Source organism: Callionymus lyra, chromosome 1 (assembly GCF_982586985.1).
Source record: "Callionymus lyra chromosome 1, fCalLyr1.hap1.1, whole genome shotgun sequence".
Taxonomy (NCBI): Eukaryota; Metazoa; Chordata; class Actinopteri; order Syngnathiformes; family Callionymidae; genus Callionymus; species Callionymus lyra.
Window position 1 is genome coordinate 11938627 of NC_141818.1, and position 13269 is coordinate 11951895.

The 13269-nt window shown below is 41.1% G+C and overlaps 2 protein-coding genes across 2 annotated transcripts; both read left to right on the forward strand.

Annotated features, from left to right (window-relative positions):
* The first annotated feature begins 1579 nt into the window (after positions 1 to 1579).
* On the forward strand, positions 1580 to 5934 carry fancg (FA complementation group G). The gene is made up of 14 exons (XM_087793859.1): positions 1580 to 1702; positions 1955 to 2051; positions 2121 to 2246; positions 2318 to 2487; positions 3055 to 3187; positions 3299 to 3429; positions 3497 to 3643; positions 4193 to 4341; positions 4682 to 4748; positions 4812 to 5122; positions 5182 to 5222; positions 5298 to 5471; positions 5544 to 5655; positions 5800 to 5934. The coding sequence occupies exons 1-14, from the start codon at positions 1631 to 1633 to the stop codon at positions 5894 to 5896; spliced, it is 1827 nt and encodes a 608-aa protein (XP_087649985.1). The 5' UTR covers positions 1580 to 1630; the 3' UTR covers positions 5897 to 5934.
* A 1353-nt stretch (positions 5935 to 7287) lies between these two features.
* Positions 7288 to 12993, forward strand: vcp (valosin containing protein). The gene is made up of 17 exons (XM_087793872.1): positions 7288 to 7447; positions 8589 to 8700; positions 8776 to 8948; positions 9030 to 9172; positions 9247 to 9377; positions 9440 to 9571; positions 9656 to 9758; positions 9874 to 10007; positions 10093 to 10228; positions 10539 to 10651; positions 10809 to 10973; positions 11044 to 11166; positions 11243 to 11455; positions 11518 to 11826; positions 11967 to 12122; positions 12211 to 12365; positions 12445 to 12993. Exons 1-17 carry the CDS (start codon positions 7431 to 7433, stop codon positions 12548 to 12550), a joined length of 2421 nt encoding a protein of 806 aa, XP_087649998.1. The 5' UTR covers positions 7288 to 7430; the 3' UTR covers positions 12551 to 12993.
* Positions 12994 to 13269: the final 276 nt, after the last annotated feature.

Sequence of the window (13269 nt, forward strand, 5' to 3'; positions counted from 1 at the left end):
GCCCAGACGTTTCTGTCTCTGAAAGAAATGCATCAGCAGCAGCTGCTGGTGAAGTCTTTGTTTAATACCAAAAAAGTCATTACCTGATGTTAAATATGTCATGTAATGAATGGTGGAATAATGGACCCGCAGGTCTGCGAGGGTTCTATTTCTGCTCCGTCTTCATGATTTATGAATGAGAATCACGCTCTGAGCAGAAGTCTCTGAGGACCCAAGACTCCTGTTTCTCATCCTCCCGTCATTTGAACCAGCTGAACTGCTGAGTGTCAGAGAAATACAAGAGAGTTTATTCTTTTTTGCCAAAAAACCTTTTTGAAGCAGGCTGGTGGACAATACCTTGTCCTTGAGGTAACAGATGGACAGAGACAGAAACTATCAGCATCCTTTTCATCCATCCAAGTCTTTAGTGTGAGCAGCACTCGTGTGTTACACTGAGACTCTCTGTGATTAAAGACGTTTCCATATCAGGCACGAGACTGGAGATAAGGGTGTGATGGATCAGATGTGTGAGGAGGGATGAGGGAGGGAGCGGGTGAGAAAACGACAGTCACCTTCCAGTGGCTGGTGGTTGTTGCAGTCTCTGGGGTGAGTCAGCTATAAGACAACCTACGTGTTTCCACTGCATTTGTATGGATGTGGTCACGCCTGAGGTGGAATTGTGACGACGCTGCTGGTTTGAAATGAGCTGAAATAATTCAATGTTTTAGTGTCGATGACAAAGCAATCCAGTCTCAATTCTATTTTTAGCCCAAATCCAATACATCAGCCATTTTACCCATACCCCCCCCTGCCCTCCCCACAACCATGTGGAGGGTATAACAATAAACCTTTAAGCACTTAGTTATTATGAAATTAAATTGATAATATGGTTTTCAAATACTTAATTTGGCATTCAATTAATTCAGTATTCAATATTTAATAGCAGTGAATTTGGTTCAACCATTGACTCACCAAGAGAAAAACTATTTGAAAATATAAAATCATATTTATGTGTTATTCTATTTCATGGTTAACATAATCCCACTATTAAGGTATAAGTCACTCCATTGGGTTAAAAGTTAAAGTGGTCAAATAAGACAGTTTTCAGCAAACAAAAGAAAAGAAAAACAGTCACAGAAGATCCCAGTAAGAGAGATGAACTGAATTGTTATTATAAGTGTGACAAAGTGACTTCCATGCCACCACAGTCCTCCCAAAAAGTTTAAAATTAAAAAACATTTTGTAGTTATAGAAAATATTCATAGACATTCCATTATCAGTATTATTTTTTTTATATTTACTGCTAATTATCAGAAATATTTGATATTCTCAAAGTAATTCGAAACGAAATTTGCCACAAAAGAACACAATATTAAGTGAAAACTAACAAACGCATTTATTTTTAGAGTAACTGAAACAACTTTAAATGTTAAATCCTACTTTGTAATTATCTAAAACAATGTCTTACAGCGCTATCTTGTGGCTTTTCGTGTCTTCATTTGTAGCTGCAACTCTTACTCCGTCCACGCGGGGCAGTACCGTTTATTAAATGGTGAAACTTACTTCCTGTTTTGAGTCATTAGATTCCCCTCACATCCCTTGCTGTCAGTACCGAGGGAAAATTCGAATTAAATACTAGAACGTATCAAACATGTTCAAGTCAGAAACTAGATTGTTAGATCAGTGGACTAAAGAAAATAAGGCTTTAGTGGATAAATTAAACGTAAGTCGATGCTTCTATTTGTTTGTGTTTTACAATGATTTTCTATGTAAAATAATCAAAATCCTTGTTTTCTGACAATATCATGATCTTTTTAAAGTAGAACAACTCGAGAGCAACGAGTGTGCTGTATGTTTATGGCTTATAGACTGTGTATATAGTGGTGTTTATGTGTTTATGTACACAGTCAACAGACCAACAGAGTAAACTGTCAGTAAAAGTCAAAATACTACCTGTGTTTGTTCTTTATTTAAGGAGCTGAAGGGGGAAAATGACTTGAGTCAAGACCTGAACCAGAGCCATTTGAAATTGTTGTCCTCAGACTTCCACAAACTTTTAAGAACCATTCAAGGTGAACTATTTTATAAGGAACATGTATTGGTGTCCTTGTTTTAAACATCTCTACTCTGATGATCTGCAGGTCTTCCTCCTCTTGCAGAACACACACAGCTGGAGCTGTCTGTCGTTTATAATGTCTGTATTCTGTCCATCCGCCAGTCCTTGGTGTCTGATGCCCAGTTGATCCTCACTCAAACCATGGAGAGAGGTTGCTCTTTTTTTTTATGAATTATTGTTCTAAAAAAAGGTTAAGTGTTGATTTTTTTATTTCTCTTGCAGTTTTACAGCTTAAAGGACATTTCCACCTACCATCAAATCCTGTTGAGTTTTGGCAAACCATCCTGTCATTGGAAAACCCTGAATTCAAATCTGGTGTTACACAATTGTTTTGTGTTCAGTGGGCAATTTGGCTTAATACGTGCAAGATGGAAATCCTGCACGACTATCAAGTAAAAATGACTTTATTTTCTACTTGTTATTGCACCATTTAATTTATTTGTCTTGTTCTTTCACTTGTGAAACTGTAACTAAATACTAGAGCTGGATAATTGATGTATTGGTGAAGAAGTAACCACTAGTTAAGTGTGTCTGCTTAACTAAGATACAGATTTATTTTTATTAATACATATAATCCTCATAGCAAGAGAGTTTCATGTTCCATCCAACTCAAAGCAACTCTGTGTTTGAAGCAGGCCTTGGTTTTTGGGTATTCTCCTTCCACGGTCGCCACCTTTCTAGCACTTTTAATTGATGACCCTAAATTGTTGGTGTGTGAGAGTGCTTGTCTATAAATGTACTGTGATGGATTGGTGATCTGCCACGATGTCCCTGGCCTCTACATAGCCGAGATAATCTCCATACCTCTACAGCCAAATCAATAAACCATCACTAATACAAATCAATTTTCTAGTTTGCTGATTCAGTACAATTTATGTTTAACGGTACCTTTTAATATTCACGGCGTATCCAGAACAAAAACATTTGTCATCACTAATCAAAGTCTTCCCTGTATGCAGGACCAGCTGATTAATGTCCAGGAGACATGTTCTAAAGCTATAGGACCTGGTGTCTCCTTAAAATCTCCTGATCATGTGATTGAACCCAGAAGGCTGGCTGAATTATTGCAGATAAGCACAATCATTGTGCAAGGTCAGCAGCATTTACTTGTCTGTTTACAAAACACCTCCATCGGGATGGAATCACACAGGTGTGTCTATGCAGTCTGATATTAAAATGTCAACAACTTCTCTGTTCTTTAAGGTGCTGAAGCTGCAAAAAAGGGTCAAAGTTCGGAAGCTCTTAATCACCTGCAGGCAGTGCTCTCCCTCTCAGCTCCAAGAAGTCTTCTTGCTTACACGCACTTCCTCTCTGGCTACTGTCTCTACAAAATGGTACAAACTCTGCCCAAGTTAGCGTGGTTACAAATCGACAAGTGAAGTTTGAATCTGTTTCTCTCAGGGTCGACCTCAGATGGCGCTACATTGCTACGCGGAGGCACTGGAGACCGACTTCCGTTGTCTGAGCGCTCTCTACCAGAGCGTTGTGATTTACAGAGAACTGGGGAACACAGAGGCTGAGATAAAAGCTCTCCGCTTGCTGCACTCGGTCAGTATCAACGTGTGAAGTGTATCAGTGCCATCAGAATATTGAAGCATTTAATTTGTTTGAATTATTTGATTAAATCATTTCTATATTGAATTTGTTTTTATTGAATAATATAATTCAATAACTTGTATGTTCCTACTAAGTTCTATATATTGATTTAATTCATATCCTTTTAAATTCACTATTAAAATCGCCATGCGTTGCATGTATGGCTGAAAAAGTTTGCTTTTGAAGCAGGCTGGTGGCACTAATATGCATTGGAATCTTTACCATTACATTATTGGAATTACAATATCAAACTACATGTGTTTTTAAAATGCATTTATTTCAGTAAATAAATTAAAAGTTTTAAATTTGAAATGTTAAATTCAACCTGATATACTTCCATAGAGAACATTTAGGTATTGACCCGGGCTTAATTGAAGCTGATATTTAGCAGGTATTCTAGAAAGAAAAAAAAAAAAAAGATTAAGTGTTGGATAAGTGTTCAAACAAAGAGCTCCTGAATCTTCTACATACCTGATCAAAAAGTCATGCCTTATCTTACAGGCCCTCATGTTGCCCAAAGAAACGGTGAGATCCGGTGTTCTCCCGCCATCTTTACTTTTGCGGAGCCTGGCTCTGACTAGTCTGTTGTCCGTGCCCTCTGCCCTCACTGTCCTTCACTGGCTGGCACGGAAGAGTTTAGAATGTGGAAGGTAAGAAGGTGCACTGCTTCCTTTTTTTGACGCTACTGGTGGCGAGAGTGCTGCATTTATGTTCTACATCTATGTTGTTATGTCAAAAGAGATCGACAGCTGTGACTCATTGGCTGGGCGGCAAAGCATTGCAGTAGCTGTTCAGGTGCTAGTGAGAGGGTTTGTACCTCATAAGTGGTGCTGAATTTTAATGTTCAAGCAAATGTCAAATTAAATGTTCACTACTTCACATATATTGTTTAAATCAGGGGATTTTCAGGACGTAACCACCGTAATAAACAAGGGACCACTGTAATAGAGGATGTAACAATTGATTTTTAATAACTGCATGACTCAACAGGGTTTCAGAGGCTGTTGAATCTTACCTGGACCTACTAGCTTCTCTTCACTCGGATCAAACCCAGCAGGTAAATATTGTTATTTTCTTTATTTTTAAACCTCAGAATTCAAACTGTATGTTTTCAACTCAGCGTCCTGTTGAGGAGGCTGAGTTGCCGAGGGTACCGGTGCTGTACCTGGAGGCTGCTTCGGCACTGCTGATGGCTCAGCGGCCTCTGGACTGCGTCACACTCTGCGAGGAGGTCGTCAACTCCACCACCGAGCTGCTGCCAGACAAAGTGTTGCTGGAGGAGGACGAGGACAGCAGCGAAGATGCAGGTGTGTGGGAGAGGTCTGCAGACAGAGCTGCATTAGTGCTCTGGACCGGTGCTGCCCACCTGCTGCAGGGTCACTGCTACTCTCAGCTGAAGGATTGGAAACAAGCTGTGACTCTTTACACAAGGTAGCAGTCGTTATTTCTTACTTTAACGTGAAAACAAGGATCAACCCTCTTCTCTGCAGGTGTATAAATCTAGTGTTCAATGTCCATTATAAACCAAAAGGTATGTTTTGTTCTTTTTTCTTAATTAGTGTTTCAAATCTCTCCATTTAAAGCACATCTTTGCTCTCACGCTCAGGCTCGAAACCACAGACTCTCACCGCAGCCGTGCTGGACACGAAGCAGACTCATCTGTGTGACCTACAGAGGCTGAAGGGTCTCTCGCTGGCGAGGAGGGGCATTATCTTCAGCCAGACAGACAAACTTAAGGAGGCTCTCAGAGACCTCCAGCTCAGCCTGCATGCTTACCCAGGTAGTCTTGACGCACCGTTCTGAACTGACCGTTGTAACATCCAGCACTCAAGGCACGATCTGGTTGTTTCAGCGTGTGTCAGTGCAGGACTGTGGTGCGGTGAAGTTTTGTGGAGACTAGAGAGACGAGAAGAAGCAGCAGCCTCCTGGAAACACACTGGATTTGCTACACAAACCACATCAGAGTAAGATACAAGATCTCAGCATACAGTCCTGTGTCTAATGCCATTTCTTAAACTTTACCTATTGTAGTGTGTATCCTGCTTCTGTGTGAGGAGATTAATTGTAACATCACATAATGATAATAATAAGTTGACTTTGTGTTGCAGGAATGTTCCTGTTTACCTGCAGGAACCTCAGTCCGGTCCTTCTTTGGACATCGAGGAGCTTCAGCGCCGAGTCCAAGAGTTTGATGCAAGACTATGAAATAACAAGCATTTGTTTATATTAAACATATACCTTTATGGTTTTGTCCTGGTAAAGGAGCACCTTAATCACCTTTTGTCAATAACTAAAAATGTTCCATACATGGAAACGATTGAGTTGAATTTTTCTTCATGTCGTCCATTAACGTGTATATAAGGAGAACACTACATACTCAGGTCACTACATACCTTTAGACTAATACTAAAGGCATATTTGAGAAATCTGTTTGAAACTACAAAGCACTTTTCTTTTAAGCACGATTGCATTACTAAGTGGGATTAAAAAAAAGCCATCAAAGATGATGAAGGCAATAAAGATGCTTATAAGTTGTGTAGCCTTATACATATTACTCCTTATTGTTGGATGTTTTAAAAGAAAAAAGTATTCTACTGAAGTTAACTACCTCGTGAGATAAAACTTGTTATGCAAATGGAGAGTATGTCAACAGAGTGAGTAGAAGTTTTTTTCAATCATTAATGTAGTGTTTTATTTTGTTTTAAAGATGAGCATTTGAAGAGGGAGTTTTTTAGGGTACTGAAAAAATGTCTACAGGACCTCTTGTTATATTTAGAAGTTAGGATACTGTCATGTTCCAGAGAACGATTGTCCATATCATTTGGCAAGGGCGATACATTTTTTTTGTAACCATTATTTTTAAATTTGAAGTTTTTCAAAAATATATGATCTATGTCATGAAAGTTGTGGTGTCACAAGTGTATATCTATTTGCTGACAAGGCAGAGGTGTCATAATACATTGTATTCCTTCACAACTGATACTAAATTGATAAACGAATTTCCTGATATAATCATCATCTTAAAAAATAAACTTATTCACATTTTTCTATCACATCCCGTTCCTTCATCAATATCTCGATTTTTTTGTCTGTTGAAGAAAGATGTCTTTAAATTATATATATTGCTTTAAAAAATATTTTTAATTCAACTTTGTACCACGAATGCTCACTGGTCACATAAAACGACTTGGTTGGCAGAAGTTATTAAACAAGATTTCTATCAGTAGGTCATGAAACAGTAATCGCTTTGAGAAATTTATATTTAAAAAAAAGAAAACCAACTGTAAAGTTTGGTTTTAACAAATAGATGGTGCTTTAATTGACGAGTTACCTCGCTATATACGCAGTAACCGGTTGACGTTTAGTTTCGTTTGATTAATGTCACCCTTCTGTCCATTACAACGCGGTAGCTGCTCATTGGTCCACCGTAATTGAGTGACAGACGTATGGCCCAATGACAAAACGGTTTGTAGAACACGGCACCACCGACTCCAACAATATCCTTAGTGACGTCTGAGGGAGCGTTTCGATTGGACGTCCCGTGCCCCATGATTGACGTCTGGCCAATCCGCGACGAGCATGCATCAAGGACCTGTTATAATCGTAAAGAGACGAACGGAAGCTGCTGGCCATTCGTGTCGATAACACTGCGAACGTAGTAGGATCAGAAGGAACAGTTGAGCCTCTCGAACATAGTTAGACTTATCTAATTTATTTGTAGTCTGTCAGGAGGAGCACCATGGCATCGGGAGGGGAGTGAGTACAAATACGTTTTTAATGACACTGTGTTCTTTCTTTTCCAACTAATGAGGTCACTTACTTCATCAACCCTAGTTGTTTCACTTTTGGAATCGAACCTCTTTATAAAAGTCTATTATCAATGTATTCTCGGGACTTGTGGTTAAAGTCGTTGGTCTGCGCTGCGTATCGCAAACGTGTTAGCCGGCCGTAACAAAGCGCAGTCATCGCTGTCGTGATGCTAGCGTTAGCTTAGCAACGGTGTCAAGGCCAAAGCCGTCCGGCGTCATCTATAGAAGACGAGTCTTTTGTCGGCCTTTCATCCACGTCTTCGTCTCAGAATCCGAACAACAATGGACCGTTTAATATTTTCACGCACCGACAGTAACGTGTTTACGGGTCAAGCCGTGGCGACACTTTTGACTTGGACTAGCTAGCGTATTAGCCGGTTGGCTAACCGGCTAGCATGGCTGACAATTCATTCCCAACGAATCGTTCTCCCCTTTTCTGCCACTAGCCAACACACAAATACGCTGTTATTATGTAAGGCCGTATACATTAGAACATATTAAGGGTGAATACTTTTCAATTGTGGCGGTGACCATCTTGTTTAACTGACCGTGAGCTAGCAAAGTTTTTTTTTTTTTCCGTGTTCCGTTTCTTTTGCTGTGTCATCTGGACTCAGGCTAGCGTTAGCATGCTAACGTCACAAGAGAAACAACAAAGCTAGTTTTCCAGACGGTTCTCACCTGTCTTTTCATGGCTGGGAAGTGTTCGGTGGCATTTTATTGGAATCCGACCTACAATATAAACATATGTACAATAACACAAAAGAGGGTTTGCACTTTATAACCATGTACTTTATGTATAGATCAATTCAAATCATCGCATGTGAGATTTTATTCATATGAGCATAAACCATTAACACCAATATGAGGAAAGCAAGTCCTTTAATTTAAATCCTCAATGTGTTGCTTGTGTAGCTGAATTAATAATGAACCAAACATGACTAAGTTATGCCTTCTATTTTGTTTACATTAATAATGATAATAATTTGAAACGTCATGGATATTTGTTCTATGCAACTAATGTAATTCATTACATAAATTGTCTTTAACACTTTCTTTTAACTAACCATTTCTCTGTCTGACTTGCATAGAGCGAAAAATGATGACTTGGCCACGGCAATTCTGAAACAGAAGAACAGACCCAACAGACTGATTGTTGATGAGTCCATCAATGAAGACAACAGTGTGGTGTCTCTGTCTCAGGTAACTTGCCTTTTGTTATTTTCATATAAGTTAAACAGGTGTGTGTGTATTAACCATGGAATGTTTGATAACCAGAATAAGATGGATGAGCTCCAGCTCTTCCGTGGAGACACCGTACTGATGAAGGGAAAGAAAAGACGAGAGACTGTGTGCATCGTGCTCTCAGATGACACCTGCTCAGATGAAAAGGTCCGCATGAATAGGGTGGTTCGCAACAATCTGAGGGTTCGTCTTGGAGATGTTATAAGGTATATAAACTTTTTTTTTTTAAACCTATTTGACAAAATGTTTCTTTGAAACCTTATAAAACACAATCCATCACTTTACAGTATTCAGCCATGTCCTGATGTGAAATATGGAAAGAGGATCCATGTTCTTCCAATCGATGACACAGTGGAAGGAATAACTGGAAATCTCTTCGAGGTCTACCTAAAGCCTTACTTCCTTGAAGCATACAGGCCAATTCGCAAAGGTACTTTGACCAGTTGATTACAATAGTCTACTTGTGCCTTTCAACTTGGAAATCTAACTTTTTATTTCTCAAAGGTGACATTTTCCTGGTCAGGGGTGGCATGCGTGCTGTAGAGTTCAAAGTTGTTGAAACCGACCCGTCCCCCTACTGCATTGTTGCACCCGATACCGTCATCCATTGTGAGGGCGAGCCGATCAGGAGAGAGGTAAGTGGCACCTTGTCTAACTGGCATTCATTGCTGCAGCACACTAAATCTCCACCCTACAGGATGAAGAGGAGTCCCTGAATGAGGTGGGTTATGATGACATCGGAGGTGTCAGGAAGCAGTTGGCTCAGATCAAAGAAATGGTTGAGCTGCCTCTTCGACATCCAGCATTGTTCAAAGCCATTGGTGTGAAGGTACGGCTTCTTTCTTTGCGTTGATTGAAATTAATGTTAAAGAAATAATTAAATCCACGAAATCTAATGCAACATTTATTTCAGCCCCCACGTGGAATTCTGCTGTACGGACCCCCTGGAACAGGAAAGACTTTGATTGCTCGGGCTGTTGCGAATGAAACTGGCGCTTTCTTCTTCCTTATCAATGGTGAGGGCGACTGTAACAACATTGTTGGTTTCATTTCTGAGTTACTTTCAGTGTTGGATCACAAATAACCTAATTGTATTCATTGTGGTAATGATTACATTTTTTTTGCTTTAAGGTCCTGAAATCATGAGTAAACTGGCTGGAGAGAGTGAAAGTAACCTGAGAAAAGCCTTCGAGGAGGCAGAGAAGAACGCTCCTGCTATCATCTTCATTGATGAACTTGACGCAATTGCTCCCAAGAGGGAGAAGGTAAGTAGAAATAATGAATGTGCAACAAATGATACTATTATTTTTCTGCATGCAAAATCTTAATGTGCCAACTTTGACCTTGTAGACTCATGGGGAGGTGGAACGCCGTATCGTGTCTCAGCTGCTGACTCTGATGGACGGCCTGAAACAGAGAGCTCATGTTATTGTCATGGCTGCCACCAACAGACCCAACAGCATCGACCCAGCCCTCAGGAGATTTGGTAACTATTTTTACTTGAACCTCTGTTTCTGAATCTCAACATGACAAACATGTGCTGTTTAAATGTTATTTAGACAAATTACTAGCAGTAAATGTCAGATTTCACATTTTTATAAAATTCCTTTAGAAACAAGAATTGGTTACAGTAACTAAGTACTTTGATCTAGCAGCCATCTTATAATTGTATGCAGCATTGGCAGGCCACTACTGCCACAGTTGTTGAATTATTCAACTCTCTCACTTTCTGTTGCGAGTATGTCAACAAGTCAGTTGATTTTTATCTGGTCTAACAAGAGTTTGAACTTCCTCAGGGCGTTTTGACAGGGAAGTGGACATCGGTATCCCAGATGCCACCGGCAGACTTGAGATTCTCCAAATTCACACCAAAAACATGAAGCTGGCTGACGATGTTGACCTGGAGCAGGTATGAGAACTTAAACTTTTGTCGAACTTAAAATGATTAATTTGGTTTTAAATGGCAGGAAGTGTGGACATTTGTCTTTAACCTCAAATTGAACTCTGTCAATGTTGGCTTCATATGTCCAGGCTTTCAATAATTGTTGTTTTTAATCCTGGCTCAGGTCGCCAATGAGACCCACGGGCATGTTGGTGCCGATCTGGCGGCTCTTTGCTCAGAAGCTGCCCTGCAAGCCATCAGGAAGAAGATGGACCTGATCGATCTGGAGGATGAGACCATTGATGCTGAAGTCATGAACTCTCTTGCTGTCACCATGGATGACTTCAAGGTAAAGTCCTCTACCACGTGCCATGAGTGATCTTTACTTCTTGATACTAATCTCAAACTGAATGTTTCAGTGGGCTCTGAGCCAGAGCAACCCATCAGCTCTCAGAGAGACTGTTGTTGAGGTGCCCAACATCACCTGGGAGGACATCGGAGGTCTGGAGGACGTCAAGAGAGAGCTGCAGGAGCTGGTTCAGGTAAGGACAACAAAGTGCATCTTGACATGGATCTTGTTGAGGTCAATTTAATAAATTATAATTGTTTTCAAATCAGTATCCAGTGGAGCATCCAGACAAGTTCCTCAAGTTCGGCATGACCCCTTCCAAGGGAGTGCTCTTCTACGGGCCCCCTGGTTGTGGTAAAACTCTGCTGGCTAAAGCTATTGCCAACGAGTGCCAAGCAAATTTCATCTCAATCAAGGGACCTGAGCTGCTCACCATGTGGTTCGGAGAGTCCGAGGCCAACGTCCGAGAGATCTTTGACAAGGTAACGTCGCTGCATCTCAGTTGGCTCATGGGTTCGGTTCTCACCGACGGTTCTGCCCGCAGGCTCGTCAAGCTGCCCCCTGCGTGCTCTTCTTTGATGAGCTGGACTCCATAGCAAAGGCCCGCGGCGGAAACGTGGGAGACGGTGGCGGAGCTGCAGATCGTGTCATCAACCAGATCCTCACGGAGATGGATGGCATGTCCAGCAAGAAAAACGTCTTCATCATCGGAGCCACAAACAGACCAGACATCATCGACCCGGCCATCCTGCGACCCGGTCGCCTGGACCAGCTCATCTACATCCCTCTGCCCGACGAGAAGAGCAGGATGAGCATCCTTAAGGCCAATCTCCGCAAGAGTCCCATCAGCAAGGTAGTTTATTACCTCATTTTAAAATTCTTAACTTTACATTTTGGGGTTTAATAAAGATGATTCTTCAGCTGGCATGTTGGTGGATGTGTCTCAATTTCTTCATGTATTTCTTAAGCTCATGTTTGTCAATTTGCTGGCAGGATGTGGACCTGGACTTCTTGGCTAAGATGACCAACGGCTTCTCAGGAGCTGATCTGACAGAGATCTGCCAGCGGGCGTGTAAACTGGCCATCAGGGAGAGCATCGAGAACGAAATCCGCAGAGAGCGAGAAAGACAGACCAACCCTTCTGCCATGGTCAGTGTCGTTGTGACGTTGATCTCTTAAGTCGCATTTTAGTGTTGGTACATTTACTTGACGTTCTTTGAACATCCTCTTCCTTCAGGAAGTGGAGGAGGATGATCCCGTACCAGAGATCAGAAAGGACCACTTTGAAGAGGCGATGCGATTCGCCCGGCGATCAGTCAGCGACAACGACATTCGCAAATATGAGATGTTTGCTCAGACGCTCCAGCAGAGTCGTGGATTCGGCAGCTTCAGGTCGGTTTTATCTCCACGCCTCCGTTTCTGCTCGTCATCCTTCAACAAGTCCGTTAATCCCTCCGCTCGCGTCCCACAGGTTTCCATCCAGCACAACAGGCGGCACCGGTCCGAGTCACGGATCCGGAGGGACCGGCACCGACCCCGTTTACAACGAAGATGCCGACGATGACCTTTACGGATAACTGTTCACTGCCCGACTGTGGTCAGTACTGGGATCACATCTGTAAATTCCTACCAGATTCCACATTTTTAGGACTTTGTGCTTCTTTCTTGTGTTCCCTGTTTTTGTATGACTTCCCTCGGAGAAGCATGTTGCCGCTTGGTTTGCTCCGGCTTTGTCGTGGGTGGGGATAAAGGGACAAAGGAAGAGGAAATAAATGTGGCTGTAGGATTTTTATCCCAGTGACGGAGGGGGGAGGGAGGGTTTATTGAGTGGCCTCATTTTCATTATATAAAAAACATGAATGGCTTTAGTGACGGGATTCTATGCTAGACTATATGAAAGAGGAAAAAACATGTTGCTTAATGACTTCCTTTTTTTTAAAGAAAAAAAATGGTAGCATCTAATGTATTCCAAAATTTGTCAAAATGATGTTGTTGGAAAAATAAAATCTCACGAAATGGAGGTGTTGTTGTTTTCTGTTCTGATTTCCAAATACTCCTACTTTTTCAATTGGGATTCTGGAGTATTATTCAAGTGAGTTTTGAACAGTAAACCGTTATATTCATACATCTATGAAAGTTAAGGGGGAACAATCGAAAATGAAATGCTCAACTTTGAGTGTGAATGATTTATGAAATCCAGAGCGACTAACTGTGTGCTGGAAGAACATTTCATTTAATAATTAAACTTGGCATTACATTCTTCAGGATCTCAAAACAATTGATTTACCCTTGACCA